The sequence below is a fragment of the Vigna unguiculata genome, chromosome 1, assembly GCF_004118075.2.
Source record: "Vigna unguiculata cultivar IT97K-499-35 chromosome 1, ASM411807v1, whole genome shotgun sequence".
Lineage (NCBI taxonomy): Eukaryota > Viridiplantae > Streptophyta > Magnoliopsida > Fabales > Fabaceae > Vigna > Vigna unguiculata.
In genome coordinates, this window is record NC_040279.1 from 2599362 (window position 1) to 2624181 (window position 24820).

The 24820-nt window shown below is 33.2% G+C and overlaps 1 protein-coding gene across 1 annotated transcript; it reads left to right on the plus strand.

The window, feature by feature from the left end:
• Positions 1-20862: 20862 nt before the first annotated feature.
• On the plus strand, positions 20863-24255 carry LOC114180896 (polygalacturonase). Its single transcript, XM_028067191.1, has 9 exons — positions 20863-21239; positions 21315-21440; positions 21533-21700; positions 22007-22027; positions 22143-22350; positions 22451-22532; positions 22913-23021; positions 23545-23661; positions 23922-24255. Exons 1-9 carry the CDS (start codon positions 20985-20987, stop codon positions 24147-24149), a joined length of 1314 nt encoding a protein of 437 aa, XP_027922992.1. The 5' UTR covers positions 20863-20984; the 3' UTR covers positions 24150-24255.
• Positions 24256-24820: the final 565 nt, after the last annotated feature.

Sequence of the window (24820 nt, forward strand, 5' to 3'; positions counted from 1 at the left end):
ATTATAGGTTTAATTAATCCTAAGGTACCCAGTTTGGTACTAGAGTGTCAAATTGGTATCCGTTTTTAAAAAGGTGTCAATTGCATCTCAATTTTTGAAAATTGCTTCAATTAGGTCCCTTTCAGACAGAGTTGACTGTTAGTCAACGTGCCACGTGTCAATCTGTAGTTTTTTTGATTTTTTTTTTAAAAAATTAAATTTTTTTTTTTAATTTTTTAATTTTTTTTTTAAATTTTTTTTTAAAAAAATTAAAAATGCCACGTGTCAAGTCCCTGTGTGTGACACGTGGCATTGTCAGTGCCACGTGGCATTGTAATGCCACATGTCAGTGTCACTATCAGATGTCATTGTGATGATTTCGATTTAGTTCCCATTTATGTTTTTTCGTTTCAATTTAGTACCTACTTATGTGTATTTGATTCAATTTTGACCTAATAATTTTTAATAATTAAAATATTTTTTAATAAAATTAAAAGTAATTAAGTATAAAAGTTTAAAAAATTAAGTATTTGATATTTATATTAAAATTTAGTGGTAAAAGTCATTTTAGTACTTATAAATAGCATAACATTCATACAAATAATAAATTTGGTCTGAAATTGAGAGAAACATTATAAATATTAGTACTTAATTTTGTAAAAATATTTATACTTAATTATTTTTAATCTTATAAAAAATGTATTACAAAAATATTTTAATTATTAAAAAAAAAATTGGGACAAAATTAAATCAGATACACATACTTACGTACTAAATTGAAACAAAAAGACATATGTGGGGACCAGATCGAAATCAACACAATGACATCTAATAGTGACACTGAAATGCCACGTGGCACTGACAATGCCACGTGTCACACACAGGGACTTGACACGTGGCATTTTTAATTTTTTTTAAAAAAAAATTTTTAAAAAAATTAAAATTAAAAAAAAATTAATTTTTTTTTAAAAAAAATCAAAAAAACCACAGATTGACACGTGGCACGTTGACTAACGGCGTTAGTCAACTCTGTCTGAAAGAGACCTAATTGAAATAATTTTCAAAAATTGGGATGCAATTGACACTTTTTTAAAAGCGGGTACCAATTTGACACTCTAGTACCAAACTGGGTACCTTACGATTAATTAAACCAATATTATAAACACTTATCTCTACATAACCTTCTACTCTTAAGTGTACCAAAAACACTACCAATTAGGTCAACAAAATACACACATTTCTCTAATCTCAACGATACAAATTAAATCGATAAAGTGTCTATTTGTACAATACAAAATTCAAAAACAAATTAACCTATTTTTTGAATTATACAAACCTACTTATTATTACTTAATAGATGAACAATGATCCGATTTATATCAAAATATGAACAAATTAATTAATTTTTATTATCTTGGTGAAAAAAAAATTATGGTGAAAGTCCTGCATTAATCAAAGATAATATTAATTTTATATATATATATATATATATATATATATATATATATATATATATATATATATATATATATATATATATATAAACTTCATCTTATAAACCGATTTTATTAGATTGAGTTAAAATTCACTTCTAAACATGATATTAGTCATGAGTATTTATTTTAACAAAATTTGTTATTTTTTATATTTATTGTTTTAATTATTATGGATCACCCATTAATATTTAATCTCAAGATTTATATGTTCCAGCGTGAGAGGGATAAGTTGGAAATCTCACATCGATCAGAGAGATCAAATTAATTTACAATATATAAATATAAATCTTACTTTACAAACTAATTTTATACATTTAAATTAAACTTAAAATCTATTTCTTAACAAGTTATTTAACGAATTTCAAATTAATTTTTGAGGATAATAGAGCAAGTTTTGTAGATAAGGGCTAGTATGTTTACTTGTTTTTTTAATGATGTCCATTCTCTTGTATATCCAAAACATAATCTTACCCTTTGGCCTCAACCAACATTACCACCAACTTCCCCATTTTATGCTACCTACACTAGTGCAGAATTGGATTTCTACCTCACCTTATAGGCCTCGGTTGGCCAGGAACCGAAGCCTATAATGGCGCGGTGGCAATTTTGCAATTATTGGCAACTTTTATGCCTCGGTTCCCCTACAACCCGAAGCCAAAACCAGTTATAGGCCTCGGTTGTAAAAAACCCGAAGCCAAAAGCCCTGTTAGGCCTCGGTTAAGAAGGCCCGAAGCCAAAAAGGATGCCCAAAATTTCAAAAATGCCATTCTCGTTTTGACTTATAGGCCTCGGTTGTGGGAATAGCCGGTGCCAAAAGTGGTTTTAGGCCTCGGGTGGTGGGGACCCGAGGCCAAAAGGGGTTATATGCCTCGGTTCTAAATTGAACCGAGGCCATAGTGTTTAATTAGGGCTCAAAACTGCAGCCCCTTTCTTCCTCGCGCGCGCAGCTCCTCCATTTCTCTCCTCCATTTCTCTCTGCAATTTCGGCCACCACGCCTTGCTCCTCCTTCATTTCGCTCCTCCACCACTGCCACCCCGTCGAGAAAACCACGCGAGCACGCGAGCACGCGAGCCGCCGCTGTCTCTCCCTCTCTCTCCGCGACTTCCGGCGAGAAAACGACGCCAGCCCCCTGCCGCCGTGTCGTCTCGCCTCCGACCACGCTGCTCCGGCAGTGGTCGCTCTCTCTGTCTCTCTGCAAGTGTTCCGGCGTCCCTCCACCACCACGCGAACATTTTGGTTCTTTTGCCGTAATTGTCGCGCCGCGTTTTTTTTTAAGGTAAATTTTCAACGCGTTTTTGTTTGATTTTCTGTTTTTGTGTATGTTTGTTTTTCTGTTTTTGTGTATGTTAATTATGACTTTTACTTGTGTTTTTTGTTATCTCTTGTAGCTTTCGAACGCATTGAATTGCATCATCTTCCAGTGTCATCTGCTCTTTTTACGCGCTCCCAGGTTCCTAATTCTAATATTTTCCTATGATGCCAATCTGTTGTTTGATTTATATATTTTATTAATTATTTGTTAAAACATGTTGTTTGTTTTTCTTATATGTGAGTTAGCATTAGTTTCCCGTTTGAGATTCAATACGTAAATTATGTATTGTCCCCGAGTTTTCATTTTGAAAAAATTACATTTTTTTAAAATTAGATATAAGGGGATACAATACTAATAATTTAAATGTATTGAATCTTGAATTGTCCTATTGGACAGTTTAAGAAGATTAATCACTTTCTAGTAATTTATTAGTGCATATATATTTAAAATACATATCTTAAAATTCATGAATATTTGTCAATTGTGTTTTGTATTGATCTTCGGGTGCATATTTGATTGTGGTTTATAATCACTTTCATTTCGTGTATCCTGAAGGCCAATGCGAAATGCTGGCAAAATTTCGTGAAATTTAAGATATGTATTTTAAAAGTAATATGTACCAATAAAATAAGGAAAGTGAATCTTCTTAAATGGGATAGGGTCACACCTTGATTACGACGTGAGCATTGATTCAAAGATTACTGAAATTGTTCACGCAATTTCAGTATGGATCGAGATTGGATTACTTTACCACGTATTAGCGCTGAGTATGAGAATGGAGTAGAAGAATTTATAAAATTTGCGCAACGTTATGAGGGGAGAAGTGATGATGAGGTGAAGTTCAGATGTTCGTGTGTCAACTGTTTGAATGGAAGAAAATTGAATGCAACTCAAGTTAGGGAACATCTTATTTGTGATGGTTTCCTTAAAAGTTATACAATATGGACATGGCACGGCGAATTAATACACATTCCAACTGTTTCTCGATCTGAATATCTTGCCAATTCCTCCATGAAAGAGCGACGAGAAGAGCGACGGGAAGAGCGATGTGAAGAGCGATGTGAAGAGCGAGTAGAAGAAGACAATATAGAGGACATGATACGGGATGTTGGCGCAGAAGCTTTTGCACAAGCGCATGTGTATGAGACGATGTCTGCTGATGCGGAAACTCCGTTGTATGTTGGTTCAACTAAGTTCACGCGATTATCAGCGGTTTTAAGACTTATGAATTTGAAAGCGACCAATGGTTGGACAGATAAAAGCTTCACAGAATTGCTCGTGCTCTTGAATGAAATTCTTCCCGAAGGAAATACTCTACCCACTCGAAACTATGATGCCAAGAAAATTCTTTGTCCGATGGGTATGGAGTATAAAAGGATACACGCATGTCCTAATGATTGCATATTATACAGAAAAGAATTTGAAGATTTGAAAAAATGTCCAAAGTGTGGGTCATCACGGTACAAGCAGAAAAGAAACAATGAAGATAATGGTCAAATAGAGAAGGAAGGATCTGCTTTGAAAGTAGTCTGGTACCTTCCAATCGTGCCTAGACTTAAGCGTTTGTTTGCAAATCCTAAAGACGCTAAAAACCTTAAATGGCATGCAACTGAGAGAAGATGTGACGGACTCCTTCGTCATCCAGCTGATTCAATGCAATGGAAAAATATTGATCAGGAATTTCCCAAGTTCGGTGAAGAATGTAGAAATATTCGTTTTGGCTTAGCTACCGATGGAATGAATCCATTTGGTAATTTAAGTACAAATCACAGTTGTTGGCCTGTTATATTATTCATTTACAACTTATCTCCTGGACTCTGCATGAAGAGAAAATACATGATGTTGTCTATGATGATATCTGGTCCAAAGCAGCCTGGAAATGACATAGATGTATATCTCAATCCTCTTGTTGAAGACTTGAAGGTGTTGTGGGTTAATGGTGTTGAAGTATTTGATGCTGTTGCTTCTGAAACTTTCATGATGCATGCAATGTTATTTTGCACCATTAATGACTTTCCAGCTTATGGTAATTTGTCAGGGTACAGTGTCAAGGGTCATAAAGCATGTCCTATATGTGAAGAAAACACTGCATCTCATCAATTGAAAAATGGAAGGAAGACCGTGTATCTGCGCCATCGAAGGTTTTTACAAGCTAATCATCCTTATCGAAGGTTAAAGAAAGCATTCAATGGACATCAAGAGAATGACAAAGCACCAACTCCATTAACTGGCATTGAAATTCATGAAAAAGTTAATAAAGTACATCATGTATTTGGTAAAACGTCCAAGAAGTCATCTGCATCGAGCCCTTGGAAGAAAAAATCAATATTCTTTGACCTTCCATATTGGTCGAAGTTAGAAGTTAGGCATTGCATAGATGTCATGCATGTAGAGAAGAATGTGTGTGATAGCTTGATTGGTACACTACTCAACATTCAGGGAAAGACAAAAGATGGAGTAAATGCTCGTTTGGATTTGGTTGAAATGAAGATCCGAGAAGACTTGGCACCAAGGGAGGTTGGTAGGCGCACTTATTTGCCCCCTGCATGTTACACTATGTCTAGACAAGAGAAGATAAGTTTTTGCTTATGTTTAAAGAGTGTCAAGGTACCTCAAGGATACTCTTCAAATATTTAGAGTTTAGTGTCCATGCAAGACTTGAAGCTTGTTGGCCTCAAGTCTCACGATTGCCACATCTTAATGCAACAATTGTTACCTGTAGCTATTCGTGGAATTTTACCCAAAAATGTTAGACAAACTATAACGCGTTTGTGTGCATTCTTCTCTTCAATTTGTAGCAAAGTCATTGATCCTTTAAAGTTAGATGAACTTCAAGCCGAAATTGTTATCATCTTGTGTCAGCTAGAGATGTTTTTCCCTCCATCATTTTTTGACATCATGGTACATTTACTTGTTCATGTGGTGAGAGAAATCAAGTTTTGTGGACCAGTATACTTAAGATGGATGTATCCCATTGAACGTTACATGAAGATTTTGAAAGGGTATGTGAAAAATCAATATCGTCCAGAAGCTTCAATGATCGAAAGATATATTGCTGAAGAAAGTGTCGAGTTCTGTTCAGATTACATGGCAAAAGCAAAACCGATAGGAGTTCCTCACAGATCATGGTTGAACAGGTGTTCTATAAGTAATAGCATATGAGGTGTGAGTGTGGTTACCAAAAATCGCGAAGAGTTGATGCAATCACACCTATACATTTTGAACAACACAAATGAGGTAATGCCTTACTTATCTGCACACAAAGTCATTGTGAAAGAGAACAATCCAAGACAATCAGAGAAATGGCATTTGATGGAACATAATAGAACATTCATGCCTTGGTTTAAATCTGAGGTTTTGAAAGATGCGCAATGCTCTGAGACTTTGATGTGGTTAGCAAATGGGTTGAAATTTGATGTCATCTGTTGTACATGTTATGAAATCAATAATTGCACATTCTATACAAAGTCTCTTGATGATAAAAGCACAGTACAAAATAGTGGAGTCAGTCTTGAAGCGGAGTCGCTACAATTTTCTACATCTAAAGATCAAAATCCCGTAGTAGGATCAATGACATACTATGGTGTAATACAAGAGATATGGGAGGTTGATTATACCATGTTTACTATTCCACTGTTCAAATGTAAGTGGATTGACAATAAAAGTGGTGTCAAAATAGATGAATCAAGAATGACTCTAGTGGATTTTCGAAAGGTGGGTTATCGAGACGAGCCATTTATCATGGCACAACAAGCATCTCAGGTTTTCTATGTTAAAGATCCGGCGTCTGAACATTGGTTTGTCGCTCTTCATGGAAAAAAACAAATTGATCCTAATGAAGAGAATATGAGTGATCTTAATATTGTTGTCACCCACCCATTTAGAAGAATGATAAATGTTGATGAAATCCATCTAGTTGATGATGTACATGCAATTCGAGAAGATCACAATGAAGGAATATACATATGACCAATCAATAACTTTATGTATGAATTTCATATTCTTGTTAACATTTAGGTGTTTTGTTAAATAATGTTTTATATATTAATTTGTCAGTTGCTTATTAATGTTTTTTTACGTTTTCATTTCACAGATACATGGCTGAACATTATACTTCATCAGAGGATGAAGCACCTACTAAGAGACCCACCAGAGGAGCCACTAGGTTGAGAGAGCTCTTAATTAAAAGAGCTAAAGGTCAGAAAACACATGTTGATATTAACGTCGACACTGGTGAGCCTAGTGGTCGTTATGGGGACGTCTTCAAAAGCTATTTAGGAATGTTGGCACAAGAGAGAATATCAATCCTTACGCCATCTTTTGATCATGTCACTGAAGTTGATCGGGAAATGATATGGCAAGATTTATTGGTAACTAATATTAATGTTATTAAAGTTATACTTTGATTTTGTTGATAATATGATAAATATTGTTGATGACATTTTCTATATTGCAGCTAACATTTGATATTCCAAATGTGCCGACGCTAAGACAAAAATGTTTGTCATCGGTGGCTGAGAAATTTCGTGGTTTTAAGACCAAGTTGACGTCAAGGTATGTCTTTGGACATAAAAAGAATGAAAATCCATTGTTGAAATACACTTGGATTGATGAAGACACATGGCGTCATTTTCTTGAGCTTCGGACATCTGAGGGATGGCAGGTATGTTTATTTGAAATCATCAATAGCACAATTGATAATTATGCAAAATTTTAAGTTATTCATAAAGTGGGTTTTATATGTTACAGGTAAAGAGGAAAAAGGCTCAAAGCATAAGTGCTCAAAATAAAAACCCACACATATTATCTCGTGGTGGGTATAGAAAACTTGAAGAGAAGATATTGACAGAAAAGAAAAAATCTAGGCCCCCACCTTCTGAGGGTGAAGATACTGAGCCTCCTTCACCACCATCACGTCATCAGAAGTGGAAGTTAGCCCGTTTACGCTCATCGGGCAATTACACTTCTGACTCTGCACGAGAAATCTCTGAGAAAATTGTAAGATACAATTCTTATCTAAATTGCTCGTTCATGTTTTATATTGTATTTTGATTTATAAATTTTTTTGTTACATTGTAGGATTCATTGGTTGAGCAAACCTCCCAAGGAGGATTCATTCCAGAAAGTCGTCATGACATACTTGCTGCTGCAATTGGACGACCTTAGCACCCTGGACGTGTGCGTGGTGCTGGATCAGGAGTCGGCATACGCCAATTTTTTGGTTCCTCCTCTCGTCAGTCTTCATGCAGTCATGGTGCTGATTATGAACAAAGACTAAAGGAAATGATCACGGCGCAAGTGAGAGAAGAACTAATGCGCCAATTTGAGCATTATGGCATTCGTTCGCCAGTGGATCATCCGCCAGAAGTAGACCCATTTGTGCCTCCCACAGGTAAATTTGTTTTCTATAAGTTATGAATTGAATAAATGATATTTAATAAAGTAATTGAATAACATTAATAAATCGTTAACTCTAACAGGTAGAAGCGGAAAGGGGAGTTGTTCAGCTCCACCCGGGGATGACATGGATGACACTCATCCATGTCAGCTATATATTTGGGATGGTACAGAGAAGACACTAGTGGCTCGTGGAAAAGTATTTGAGGCAGCCACAGTTCTTCATGGCATGGAGTTATCAGAGGATGAGGTTAAGGTCACGGTAGAGGAGGTTCTCATGCCGTATGCTTTAGTTCCTGTGCCAACAGATGAGGTGTATACTGTGGCACAGGCATTCCAGTGTTTCCTCGCCTGGCCTAGAGATTTGGTTGATACTGACCCCCCGGTACAGACTCTTAAACCCACAAATATACTACATTTTTAAGTTTACATGTTTATTATATTCAAACTTAAATTATATTCTATTTCAACTGACATTGCATCAATATAGGAAAAACCTCAATCAAAGAAGATTCTTCTCTCTTTGGACGATCCTCTTGGTGCATTGCTCCAACTTGCAGAAATCATAGTTGATAAGCCGATGCAGGTTCCTTGGGATGCTAACATTTTTGGGAGAGATCTTGACATCCCACTTTACTTGCATTCCCAAGATGTCTTGGAGCTTGCACGGGGACAAGAGGAACTCAATATTACCATTATTCAATTATGGATGATGTAAGTCTTTTAGTCATTATATATAGTTATTTGATATATTTATGTATTTACTTATATCAAATCAATTTTTGGTTTAGGTATCTGTCTGGTGTCACTGAAACTATGGGGCTGAATGATCTATATGGGTTTATAGACCCCCAACTCACCAATGAAGGCAACAAGTTTGATGACATCCAAGCATATGTGACCAAATGCTTTCAACGTGGAAAAGAAATTTATTTTGTCCCTTATGTTGCTGGGTAAGTCATTTTTGTTAACTTATGAATATAATCAGTCATTTTAATGCATAACAATGAATTTATTTTCTTATCAGGCGTCATTGGCAGTTACTTGTGGTTTCCCTAAGGGAGAACCTTGCTGTGTGGTTTTGCTCTTTGCATCGCCCTCCCCCCAACCATCTTAGACAAGTGATAGATTGGTAAGAACCTCAATATCAATCTTATGAATATGACATGTTATATAAAAATATCCTAACTTATTCCCTATATCATAGTTCAATTGCTGCACATAACATGTTGTTAGGGAGATCAACGACTAAGGCAAAAGGTCTTGTATGGTGTTCTCTCCAGGTTTGATATTTCTATCCATATCTTCATGATTATTTGCTTGATTTTCTTCCTTAATTAATTGTAACGTTGTTAATATAATGTAGTGTAATAGACAAACCGGCTCATATGAGTGCGGTTACTATATAATGCAATGGATGACAACCACTGTGCGTGCTCGTATTACAACAAATTGGGAAACGGTAATATATATTTGAATTAAAATGAATACTTTGCAATATTTCCTTTTTATATACTAACTTAACTTAATCTATTATTTTGTAGACATTCAAGAGTCCTGCAGCAATTCCCGCAAAGTCCATCAAGTTTGGTAGGATAGCATGTGCCAAATATATAATTGAAATGTACAATACTATTGATTAGAACATGTATCTTGATTGTAAATGATTTGTAATTGTCTTTTAAATGAATTTGAATTGTGGATGTGTTTTAAAATATTTTGTTCTGGTCTATTCTGGTCTGTGCTGGGTGCTGAACAAAATTTGCAGGTTTAAATGTGGGAATAATACCAAAACAGAAACTGCATTTAAAAAAAAAACAGAGTATTAGGCCTCGGTTCATACCAGAAACGAAGCAAAAAGGGTGCTTTTGGCCTCGGGTGCAGCCAAAACCGAGGCCAAAAGGGTATCGAATTTAAAAAAAAAAACAAAAAAAAACCCATATGGCCTCGGGTGCATCATAAACCGAGGCCAAAAAAGCCCATATGGCCTCGGGTGCAACAAAAACCGAGGCCAAAAGGGTTATCGAATTTTTTTTTTAAAAAAAAAAGGCCCATATGGCCTCGGGTGCAGTGAAAACTGAGGCAAAAGGCAGGGTCTATGGCCTCGGGTGCAGTGAAAACCGAGGCAGAAGCGCCCTCTATGGCTTCGGTTCTTAACCGAGGCCAAAAGCTATGATCTTTTGGCCTCGCCCCAATATGCTTCGGTTCCCGAACCGGTGCAGAATATTAAAAACAACCGCTGCCAAAGGCCCTTCCTGCACTGGTGCTAATCTATATTCAAACTTATTGATGCTTCCTACTTCATCAAAACAATTTTTTTCTCCTTATAAATTTACTACTACACAAATGGTATTCACAACGTCAACATAATCTACTTAATAACTACAACCATGTATTTCCTTATACATATCATATATTTTTTTGAAGTTTAGAATAATAAATTAGGATACTGTTCATTCATATGTAACTGATATTTACTTTGATTTATTTCTTTGAATAGATGAGTTTGAGAGAGACTTTGTGAATGAACTTGAGTAGATAAATTTGTGTTTTTCTTTGAGAAAATTTAAAAGTAAAAATGAGAGAATTTGAGAATGAAATTTGTGAGTAATGTAATTAATATGATAAATAAAAAAGTTTAAACAAATTAAAAAATAAAATTATAATTTTATTCTTATAATTAAAAATAATATATTATTATTAATTATTATATATATTATTGTTAATTTATTTTTTATATATATATATATATATATAATTTCATTGAAAAATTCTGATTATATATTTTTGAAAAGATTTTTGAACGTAATAAAATATGGTAATGAAAAATTGCGATTCAAATACATATTATTTATTTATCTCAAAATTATGGCTATAGATTAAAAATAATAGTTTTTAAGTATTAAAAATAAAAAATAAAAAATTATGAATAAACTAATACTGAAATCAGGAGAATCTCAATCAGTGGTGTCTAACTAGAATGTCCCCTTGATTCCACACGTTAAGTTGAGGAAAATATGAATGATATTTAACTAGCACACCATTTTGACTTATTTCGAAAAATAAAAAAAATCTACAAACCTTAATATACATATATATAATTAATTTTATTTTTAAATATTGTAATTTAATATATGATAAAATAATAAAACTTAAAACTTTGTTTTAAAAATACAATTTAAAAAAGAAAAATCTTATCTAACCTGTTTTTATAAGCTTATGCATCCATCCGATGAGAATCATTTTAATAATTCTAAATCCAATTCAAACTTAAATTGAATGTTTCGGTATCATCTATAACAATATATAAAGAGATTATCTTTTTTTGTCCACATCTCAAAATATCAATTTTACTATTAAAAATATAATTATTCATTAATTTTTTAAAATTAACCGTTATTTTTACAAACTTTTTTTCTTTATTTATCAACAACTATTCTCTCATCTTTTCTTATATATTTCACTTTATTTTTAATAAATATGATTTTATTTTATATATTAACTTAATAACATTATATTAACATCACATATTAATGTAATATCACGCATATTTAAAAAATACTATATTCGCGATACTACTTGTTAATAAAATATTTTCTATGCTAACTTAAAAATTGAATTATTTTTTTCCGTCACTCAAGTGTTCTTTGAATCATACTCAATTAAAGCTAAAATATTCGATGGTAAAAATTGAAATTTCCATGTGAGAAACAATAACCTAGTTTGAGTCAAGAAAAGAAACGCATGTTATTCTTTTAGAATATTTTAGTGAAGGTTGTTGTTTCTTATGTGGGTTAGGTACCTATTCCACATTTGTCAAATGTTACATTGTTGCCTAACCCACCATAAATATTCTTTGAATCACTTTCACAACTTTTTATTCAAAACTTTGCCTTAAACAAATGTTGTGGTCAAACCTTTTTTTTTTTTTTTATCAATAATAACCTAATAAGACTATAAAGAAATATGGGTTAAATATGTTTTTGATTTCTCAAATTAGTGAATTTTAGAATTAGTCTATTTTCAAAATTTTATACCAATTTAGTCATTCATCTTTAGAAATGCGTGAATTTAATCAATTTTATCAAATTTTGTTAAGTTTATTTGATATTTTAAATGTATTTTATGATAATATTTTAGTTAACATTAAAACAAAAATGTGTCAAACGGTACAAACAATTCAAATACTATCATTAAATGGGCTTGCAATGTCAGATCAACTTAATAAAATTTGGTTAAAAGGACTAAATTTACGTATTTCGAAAGATAAAAGACTAAATTTGTCAAAATTTTAAAGAAAGGCTAATTCCAAATTTCACTGAAACTTAAAGGACAAACACATATTTAACCCAAAAAATAATTATGTAAGTCAAATATATTTTAAAACAAAAACTAAATCATGCTTAGTCAAACACATTTTAAAACATTAAAAATAGAAAAACAGTTGTGACATAAGGTAATTAATATTAGTTAAAACAAAGACAAAAATACATTTTTTACACTTGTTCTTCTTTTTCTAGATAATCTTATATTCGTTTATTCATCGAATTTTGAGTTGAGTGGTTACTTTTGGTACTTTTGGAAGAAATAGATAATGGATAAAGTTCATTATTTATTTAAAAAGAGATAATGGGAACTGAAACACGAAAGTTTAGGTTAAATTACAATAAATATGAATAAGATGATATAATTAAACTTTATAATCACGTTAGATTAATTAGTAACATAATGTCATTAATAAACAAAATTAATCTTTAATAAGTGAATTAGAAGAAACTGACAATGAAAGAAGTTAAATTATAATAACTCTGCAAGTTGATCTACTCCTTCAGAATAGTATGAACATTCTTAACTTTTAAATTTGCATTTATTTTTTGTCTGTTTAATTTTTTATATGGAACATTTGGGGCAGTTCAAATATGAATAGCGTTCATGTAGCTGCTGAAAAAGTTTAATTAGAAGTTTTTATTAAAAGAAATTAAAGTTAAATGCATTTTTTTTTTGTTTAATTAATCGCAAGGTACCCAGTTTGGTACTAGAGTGTCAAATTGGTACCCGCTTCTAAAAAAGTATCAATTGCGTACCCAAATACGTTTATGTGCATCAATTGGGTCCAATAATTTAGACGCCGTTACAGTGGTTAACGTTGACTGATTTAAGTTGGTCTGAGAAGCAAGAAAATAACACGTGGCCATCAGAGAATTAGTGACGTGGATATTGTTGGTGGGAGAAGTACTTTAACGTTATGGTAAAAATTAATTGTAGAAGGCAAATAATTAAAAAGGAATTTTGGTAAAGTTACTGGTGTAGTTCGAAGAACAAAAGAGGGGAGAAGACGAGACCGGCGAATCGATTCGCGCTTGCTTTCAATGGCAATCAGTACATGATCGGAAGCATCCTTGACAGCGACGTGGGTTTAGCGGTGGAAGAAAGGTATGTGTTCCTGCCATTCAGTAGACGAACCACTCGCGCAGGCATTCACTGCCATTTAGGGTTTTTAGTTTTGTCTGACATTGTGGTAATTTTTGGGGTTTTGTTCAATGTGTTTATTGTTTTGTGTGCTTTTATTCTTGTGTTGTTGTTATTTGTATTTCGGTGCCGGTGTTGGTCCCCCACTTTCAGATTTCTTTATTCATTTGGTCCCCCATTACATGTGACGGTGACGGTGACGGTGTTGCGTTTACTGTGTGGTCCCCCTTTGTTCATTTTGTCGCTGTCTTTGTGTGTTGGATGGTATGGTTTGTAATTTCTTTTTGATTGTTTGGGCATTTTCATATGTGACAGGGATATATAGATAGGAATATAGTACTTCATATGGAAGAAAATTTCGAAGTTGTTTTTCACCATGGGGGAAGGTTTGTTAACGATGGGTCACTGAAATACGTTGGAGAGAGCAATATTTTGTCATGTGACCCAGACAGATGGAGTTACTTTGAGATTATGTCCATTTTGAGGGAAATGGGATACGTTAATGTCAAAGAATTGTGGTATTCAGTAGGTGGAGGTGTTGTATTGGATGGAAGGCTGGAATTACTGAGCGATGATAGAGGTGCATGTCACATGGTGAACATCGCCACACTAAATGGTCAAGTGCACCTATATGTGGTGCACTTCGTCTGTGAGCCTGTAGTAGTACATATGATAGAGGGTGGGACTGAGACAGAAGTTCGTGTGGATGGTGCAGTTGAGGGTGAGGTTGATGTGGAGACTCGGGGTGATGAAGAACCTGCTGTGGTGGGTGGGGTTGAGGTGGAAGCTGCAGTTGAGGTGGAAGCTGCAGGTGAAGGTGAGGGTGATATGGAGGCTGCAGTTGATGTAGAACATGTTGGGGTGGAAGTTGGTGAAGCTCCTGCAGATAAGGGTGAGGGTGAAGTGGAGGTTGAGCATGATGACCAACCTGCTGAAGTGGGTGGTGCAACTGAGAATGAGGGTGAAGTGGAGGTTGAGCATGATGAAGAACCTACTGAAGTGGGTGGTGCAACTGAGAATGAGGGTGAAGTGGAGGTTGAGCATGATGAAGAACATGCTGTGGAGAGTGAGGAAACAGACTATAAGGGTGATGATGATTATGAAGTGAGGAGTTGGACTGATTCTGAAGAGGAAGTAATGGGTGAGGATGAGTTGTTTGATGTTAGAATTGAAACCGAGGAATTGGAGGATGATTTGTTTGATGTTACTATTGAAGGAGGAAGTGACCCAAAGGGTGAAAATGTGTTTGACAGGGGGTTGTCTGATAGGGAATGGGAGTCCGAGACTTTAGATAGTTGTGGAAATAGTGATGCAAGTGATGATGATAGAGATAGGTATGGTAACTTTGGGATATTCTCCATGCCCAAAAGTATGGAAGACTATAATTGGGAAGTTGGGACGTACTTTATTGATAAGGAAGAATTCACTGACGCTATTAGAACTTATGGTGTCCAAAGTGGGAGAAAGTTAAAAAATTTTAGAAATGACAAAAGGAGAATTTGTGTGAAGTGTTTGGGTGCCAAGGGTAAATGCAAGTGGTATGCATATTGTGCTTATAAAGCAGCACAAAGTACATGGCAGTTAAGGAGAATTATCAACAATCACACATGTAGTAGGGAATTCAATGTGCGTTTGATGACTTCAAAGTGGTTATGTGGAAGGCTGGAAAAATCACTCAAAGAGAACCCAAATATGAAGTTGACTGATTTGAAAAACAAAATTGGGAGAAAATGGAACATTGGTGTTTCAAGATCAATGGCCTTTAGGGCTAAGAGTATGGCATACAAGATCATTGATGGGTCATTCCAAGAACAATATAAACGTGTTTATGACTATGCACATGAGTTGTTAAGGTCAAATCCAGGTTCCACTGTCAAAGTCCATGTTGATGAGAATGAGGGTAATCCAATTTTCAAACGACTATATGTATGCCTCAAGGCTTGTAAAGATAGCTTCTTCTGTTGTAGGCCTATTATTGGTGTAGATGGCTGTTTTTTGAAGGGAAGATATGGGGGAGAACTGTTAACAGCTGTGGGCAGAGATGGAAATGACCAAATGCTTCCATTGGCATACGCTGTGGTAGAAGTAGAGAACAAGGAAACATGGACATGGTTTCTTGATTTGATGATAGAAGACCTAGGAGGAGCTGAAATTTGTTCTAAGATCACTTTCATGTCAGACGAACAAAAAGTAAGTAACTATATCCATGTGGTATTTGATTTTTAATTGTGATTCCTTAATATTTGACCAATCAATTGTTATGGTCTAAAAATTCCAGGGACTGCTTCCAGCATTGCAAGAACTGTTGCCTGGTGTGGACCAAAGATTCTGTGTACGTCATATATATGCCAACTTCCATAAAAAATTCCCTGGAAAAAATCTGAAGAGACTACTCTGGAAAGCAGCATATGCCACACACCCACAAGCATGGGAGGCTGTGATGAGGGAGATTAAAGAGTTGAATGTTGATGCTTTTAAGCATCTCATACAGATTCCCCCAAGGCATGTTTTTAAATATTTTTTTATAATTACTGTTTTGGATTTAAACTGATTTCAAATTAAAATGGTTTCTTCCCTGCAATCAGATTCTGGTCCAGGTCCAGATTTATATCAAGACATGCGTCTGACACTGTTGTGAACAACATGTCTGAGGGTTTCAATAGCACTATAGTAGATTCCAGGAGTAAACCCATCATAACCATGATGGAAGAAATTCGAATGTATCTGATGCAGAGATGGGCCTTCAATAGAAAGAAGGTAAATGCATTTCATGGTTCTATTTGCCCAAAAATTCAAGACAGACTGGACAAGGAAGCACAAAAGACCAAATATTGGTTACCAAGGTAAATGTATTTGATGCACCTAATTGTAATAATGTTTCATTAAATATGAATGTTTTATGGCTGTTTTTTAATTATATCTTGTATTCAATGCAGCTGGTCTGGACAACAACTATTTGAGGTCAGCCATACTGCTATGATTGGGGAGAAATATGTGGTGGATTTAGATAAACAGGAGTGTAGCTGCAGGAAGTGGGCAATAACATCAATTCCCTGCTATCACGCAATCACTGCCATCCGATTTCTCAATTTGAATGCAGAGGATTACCTCCCACACTGGTTTTTGAAGTCAACATACGAGGAGACCTATTTGTCCCTCACCTGTTAATGGACCTCATCTGTGGGAGATGACATCTTATGCTGATGTGTTACCTCCTGCTAAAAGAGTGCTGCCTGGAAGACCAAAAAAGAAACGAAGGCTGGAGTCCTGGGAGCTGAGGAAGGATGACACCCAAGTCAGGCAAGGTGGAACCCGTAAAAGATGTGCCATTTGCAGAGCACTTGGACACAAAAGAAATACTTGTCCGCAGGCACCTCCACCACAGCAGCAACCAACTCCACAAGCAAATCAGCTAACTCAGGCAACTGATATCAGTGGTAGTCAACAAATTCAGATTACTGCATCTGAACCAGTTATGCCAGCAGCAACAAATCAGCCAACCCAAAATCCTTCATGCCAACAGAGTGAAGTGCCTCAAGCAATCCAAAATTCTGCATGCAAACAGACTCAAGTGCCTCAACCAACAACAACAACCACATTCAGAGAAAAACTGTCATTTAGGAGGGGACCAATCACGGAGCCATGAAGAAATTATGGAACACTTGTTTTATTTTGGAAAATCAATATGTAGTGGCTTTTTTTTGACAAACTCAGTGCTGTTATCTTAGAATGTAGTAGTGTTATTTTGGAAACAGCTTGCTTTTGTGCTGTTATTTGCATATTCAGGTCTTTTGAAGAACAATATTATGTATTGAAATGGCATTATGAACCACTTTAATATTATTTGCTTTCTCATCTCCAGATTATCTTAATTATCAAATCATGTTAAATGCAAATAAATAGAACACAGTCAGTTCACTCAAACTTGTAATTCGTTCATTAAGAATTCATTACAACATTACACCACTGATACTTACTGAAGCAGTCAGTCTAACAACAGTTCAGCAACTCTTTTGAACTAACTTACAAACTAAAATTACATTAACGAAAAGCAAAAACACTATTATTACACTTAAAATTTTAACCCATCTATCAGAAATCGCAATTGCTTTTTCCAGAGTGTAAATCTTTCTCCTTTGTCTCCCAATGGTAACATCTTTTTCATCTCCATTATCTTCATTCAGCCATTTGAAGTAATTGCACCCTTTAAATACCTCATTCCCACCACTCCGTTGTTTGCAAGAACAAAGAATCAAACATTAATCAAAAACAGAGAACATCAAAAACATTAATAAAGATTCAATCAAAATTAAATTAAAATCAAACATCTACTCCGACCTTATATCTAGGACACCCCCAAAATTGTTTGCCGGCATTCCTGACTGTTTTAGCGACTCTCAACACAACGTTCTCCCCACAAAAGCAAAGAGGACATTCACCCAACACCCTATACGAACCACCAGTGGAGGACACACTTTGCTTCTGCGAACCCCACGAAGAGCACGAACAGCCTTCATTGCGAGACATTGCAGATTCACCAAAAATTACCTCTTCCAATCAAGAACGAAGACCAAAATGATTGAAGAAAGAAGAGAAGAGAAGAGGAAGAACTACAGAGGAAGAACCCCACCACAATGATAGCGAAAACCCAATTCTACAATTAGGGCACAACACAATCTGATTTTTAAATATACCACCACGTCACTGTACAATTATTTTTTCAGCCACAACTGCTCTTTAAATTGACACGTATCCGTTCACAAATGCCACATCATCTCACTTTTAACGCTGTTTCTCACAATTTAACGGTATGGACCCAATTGATGCACTTAAACGTATTTGGGTACGCAATTGATACTTTTTTAGAAGCGGGTACCAATTTGACACTCTAGTACCAAACTGGGTACCTTGTGATTAATTAAACCTTTTTTTTTGTGAATTATTGTATATGAGTCATTTTGTTGGTTTAGTAATTGTGAAGTGTTTGTTGTTTGGTAATGTGATGTGATGAATGTAGCTTTTGTGATAATGTAACATAAAATAAAAGAATAATTTTTAATGTAACATATGAAAATAAGAGAATAAATTTTCAAAACATTAAAAATAAAATTATAAATTACGATCCTGAATCCTGAATTCTACACAATCTATAACAAATATATAAAGAAGATTCCCTCTTTTATGTCTACATTTCATAACATTAATTATACATTTTACAATATAATTATTTATTAATTTTTTAAAAATTAACTATTACTTTTACTTATTTTGTATAAAATTGTTTATTTCTTTTTCTTCTTTATTCATCAACAATTATTCTCTCTATTCATCTCATTATATTTTTAACAAATATACATTTATTTTATATATTAACTTAATATCACCTACTAATATAATATCATTTATATTAAAAATATATGTGCACACAGGCGCTACAATAACGCCTATGTTTACTCTAGTGTCTCTAATGATTTTTTTTTAATATATACAAGTTATATTACACACACATGTAATATTATTAATAATTATGGATATATCAATACATAAATTAAAAAAAAAAAATACAAATATATTAAATATAAAAAAGAATATATTAAAATCATGTTAGCTAAGAATATATGATTTAATTTGTATATTTCTGTTGCTAAAATTTATATTTATCATATACTTTAAATTAACCCTTTTCTATAATATATTTATATAACATATAATATTTTTATATTCCTACAAAATTATATTAATGTATGCTAATTTGTATTCTTTAAATTAATATTTTATTTATCAATGTAATGTTATTATTTTAGTATATGCCCTAAAGTTTTCCAATCCTTTAAGAATAGGACTAAAAGTATTTTATAAAATATTATTTTTTTCATATTAATTAGTTTAACCAAGGTAGATTTATTAATAATTTATCAATTAACTAATTAGTAAAGTTAATATTATTCATTTCGATCAATAATTTATTAAAATTATTAATGAAATGATTATAATTTAATTACTAATATTTATTAATTATTAAAATATTGACTAATTACATTATTAGTACAATGAACCTTATTTTTTAACATTTTACTAATATTTGCAAATTTAAATAAAAAATTATTAAATTATATATTTAATAATTACAATTTAAATAAAAAAATATTATTTAGTTTTTTAAAATATATTAAGAAACTGAAAGAGGAAAATATATACAATGGGAATTTTAGTTTTTTTTTTTATATTAGAAAGACAAATTACATTTTAACACTTACATGATAACTTAATTTTAGTAATGTAATAATATATATCAATATTTCAATTTGAAAAATAGAAAATATATTATTAAAATATTAATACAATTGAGGTGTGAAGACAACAATGTTTTATTAGATAAATATTTTCCTAAAATATTGTTCCCTAACTTTTTAATACTAACATTTTTCATGTGGTTCTATAGCTATGGGTAACCTTTTAAAAAAATCACTTAGGAAAATGATAAATTTTTAAAATATATAAGGAAAGTTAATAAGAAGTATGAGGTTTATAATCTGAAGGTTATTGAATAGTAAAGTTAATAAACATAAATTTATATACCATTTCCTTATCCTCAAATTCTTATCCATTTTCAATCAGAAAAACGAATAACTTCCCATTCTTTCATTTATTCCATACAGAAAAGAAAGTTTTCAAATTCAGATTTTTGATAATCTTTAAGGTGTTCGAGTTTTCCTTTTCTTTGATATTGTTGTTACACTGCACTTTGAATTTTGTACTTTGAATTTTGTCTTTTTCAATAAAAAAATTATATTTTGATTCTCATCTTATATTTTCTGAAATAATTTAGTCTGAAATATCGATTAATTGGTATTTTTATTTAAAAAGATCAACTTCAAAAACTAAATCAGATTCGGAAAGTACAAAATGAAGTCAGATCGTGGAAATTAAAATATCATTTTTCCCTTCTCAATTGCTGATACACATGTTAAACTGGTTTTAGCAGTCAATGGAAACACACTTAGCACAAAATGTTTGGCAGTTGGTAAACAAGCACAAAAGCACCTGAAAATAACGAACTCAAATTTCATATTTTTCTTCAACAAATAACCATTGATTCAAAATTCTGGTAACACCCCAGTATTCATTTCTTCTCACTCTCAACAAATTTTTCTTCTTTCTTACAATCAATGCTCAATCTTTCTCTCTCCACAAAACCAGCTCTAACTTCCCCATAAATATATATATATAACTCTTCCTTTGCCATTTATCACAACACAAACCTCAAAAACAACCTTTTCTTACCTTGCTGTTTTGCCACAGAAAAAAAAAAAACACACATCACACGACAATGTCTCCACAAAGTGTTGCAGTTGTTTCACTTTTCATCACCATGTTTGTCTCATCTGGGGTGTGTTTTGGCTCTTTCCTAGAAGACACATACCATTTAACTAATTATCAGCATTTCTCTGTCAAACCAAACAATGAACATTTCGGAAACATCATGAGAAGGGCTTATGGATCCAATCCTTCTACAGGGTCTCAGAGAATGATCAGTGTTGATGACTATGGAGCCAAAGCTAATGATGGAAGAGATGACACTAAGGTAATTGATTAACGTTACGATTATTAAACTGTGTTTAACTCCATTGTTCAGTTACCAATCTTTCTCTTTCCTTAGGCATTTGAGAAGGCATGGAACGAGGCATGTTCTTCTGGGGGTGTTCTTGTTGTCCCACAAGCAAAAATCTATCATTTGAAGCCAATAACTTTTTCAGGACCATGCCAACCAAACACTGCCTTCAGGGTGAGATTAATTAACATTTTCAAGCCATGATTAGTTAGAGATTAGGTGATTTTTTCACTTTCCCCACAATTTTGCTTCATCGTGTTGCTCAGGTCTATGGATCAATCAGAGCTTGGCCTCATATATCAGCATATGGAAAACAAAGACTACTCTGGATCATGTTTCAAAATCTCACCAATCTCAGAGTTGATGGTGGTGGCACCATCAATGGAAATGGCAGAAAATGGTGGCAGAACTCTTGCAAAACCAATGAAAACCTTGTAAGTTGTTCAATTTCACTGTATTTGACTCAAACTCTTGAACCATTCACATTGCTTTTACATTATTTTGCAGTAAAAAACACTTCTGCAGAACTAACGTTGAATCTGTTAACATTTGTATCCTGCAAAACTGATTAAAAATGATGTATTATACCAGAATCATCAAAATCAGATTGTTTCTGTTATACATTATATCTTAAATCAATGAGTAGTATAGATCCGTGTGATGTTAACTGAGTCAGATTTCTTGTGATTTTCAATACTGAACATGAGTTTTTTTTTTTTTTGTCTCCTTGTGTTTCACAGCCATGCAGACATGCTCCAACTGTAAGTTAATGTTCTTCTTTGTACCATTATGTTTCATTTTACGTGCAACAATTGATGCACACATGGCTCTGTTTGCATCGCATACTAAATTTTTTCCTTGAACTTTGTTGCACAGGCTGTGACATTCTATGGATGCAACAACCTGAGAGTGACAAACCTGAGATTCAAAAATGCGCAACAAATGCATGTAAGGTTTCAAAAGTGCAACAATGTCACTGCTTCGAATTTGATCCTGAGAGCACCAGGGAACAGCCCCAACACTGATGGAATTCACGTCACAGAGACAACAAATATTATGATAAGCAATAGCTCCATTGGGACAGGTGAAAACCAAAATCAACAACACAAAATTAGAAAGAAAAACAAAAAAAACACGAATTTTAGATTTTCTGATATGCTTTTTTTCTCACTGTTTTATTGAAGGTGATGACTGCATCTCAATAGTGAGTGGGTCCGAGAATGTTCGAGTCATAGATGTTACGTGTGGACCTGGGCATGGAATCAGGTTTGTAATCTGTTGGAACAAATTATGTTGGTGAATCTTAATACATAGTATCAATGAGATCAAGGAGTGGGTATAAAGCATATATAATATTACAAAGAATTCAACTTCAGAAAAATGTATATATAAAATGTAACTTGTGGTACGTGGTATCAATTGTTTTGTGGCAAAGACTAAGTGGACCGAGTCATAGTCGAATCGTGACGTTTTGACTGTTACGCACTTAAGTAAAAAGAGTTGCGCTCTGACCAATGACTATAGTTTTTAATCTAGTGGTAATCTAGTGGTAGACGCTCGATATAACAGAAGTAATAGTATAACAATATATAAAAAATGAACTTTTTTCAATTTTCATTGATTTTGGGTTTATGATGATGGTGCAGCATTGGAAGCTTAGGGGCTGGTAACTCAGAAGCTCAAGTGTCCAATGTGTTAGTGAACAGAGCCACCATAACAGGAACCACTAATGGAGTTAGAATAAAGACTTGGCAGGTATATAGTATAAAGTTTCTGACTTTGCTTCTGAAAACTACAATTCAACTTACCCACATAAATTAATTTAAGATTTCTACAAAGTTCAAAGAAAATCTTCAAGAAAAATTGGTAAATCTTCACAATTGAGAACACATTGCCAAATTTTAGGCACAATAAGACTAACAATTTGGAAGTTGACCAATTGGTGCATGGTCAAATTCCCACTTTGTTTAGCTTAATTTTGAGCTACCATGAGTTTTTTTGGTTCTAAGTTGTAACTCACCCAAAGTTGACATGAAATGTTTCAACCAACAAAGTTTGGCAAGTTTACACACACTCCACCAATTCTTAACCTTCTTTTCACAAGTCAACATCATTTTCTTTTTCAAAAGCTGTGTAGTTCAACTTTCTTTGATCCTTCCTCTTAACTAATCTCAACCAACTTTTTCTTTTTCTTTTTCTTTTTGTTTTCTTAACTAAGATTATGATTTGTGTTTAACCAATGATATCTTACATAATCTTTCTTTGTATCACAACACAGGGGGGTTCTGGATATGCGACTAACATAAAATTTCAGAACATAGCAATGCGAAATGTGACAAATCCCATAATTGTAGATCAAAACTACTGTGACCAGGAGAAGCCATGCAAACAGAAGGTGAGTTTCTCAAGAGAGAAAGTGTTTGTATCAACAATGATACTATGAGTCTGACACTTTATTTTTTTTATTCTCATCTTTTATTTCTTGACGTGGTTTAGTATGAAACATTAATTAATATACTACTGTCTTTTTCTCTAATAGAATCAATGATTCACATTATGTCATACCAAAAAGTAAAGGATGAGAGTAAAAAAATAGGAGTCATGATATAATTTTCTTCGTATTAATTAAATAATGAAGATTGGTGAAATTTTCAGGTCTCAGCTGTGCAACTGAGTAACATTGTGTACGAAAACATAAGAGGAACAAGTGCTTCAGAAGTGGCAATAAAATTTGAGTGCAGCAAAACTTTCCCATGCAAAGGAATATATTTGCAAGATGTGATGTTAACAGCACAGGACCATGGTGCTTCTAAAACCATTGCTACATGTCAAAATGTTAGATATGTTAATAGGGGAAATTTTTTTCCTTCATGCTCTAATTGATTATTATCACATTAGAAGGGTAGTGAGGAATAGTTATCAGAATTTGTAAATTCGTATATATACCATTCTCTTGCTTCAATAAATTTTACCACTTGGTTTTCTATTATTCAACTTCGTCTAATTTAATCTTATAAAAGGATTTCAAATTCAACGTATTTTAAATTTTGTAGAAATTGTCATTTTTCAACTCAAACATTTAGTAATAATAGTCTTGTTTCGTAGTATAATAATTTATTAAAAAAATGTTGAGCACAATAACATCATGGCATATGAAATTTATAAAAATACTAATAATTCATGGTAATTTAATAATAAGAGTAAAAAATAATAATAGTTAATGATAGAAAATATGACATTATATATAAAAATTAAACATAACAATAAAATTTGACATTAAAAACCTAAAAGTTGATATAAGAAAATTTATAATATTTAAAAATTTATAATCACGGTTGTGAATGATATGAAAAAAAAAATATTAATATAAAAAACAAAAGAACTTGGGACAATGTTGGACAACTAATTTCCTAAAAGCAAGAATCTTTTTACATAATTTTGAACCTTTAGTTTTATGTATCATGAAAATATTTTATTTTTGGTGCTGCATGAGAACATATTATTGATTTAATAAGATTCTGTCTACCACAGGGGAGATTCAATCATGAATTTTG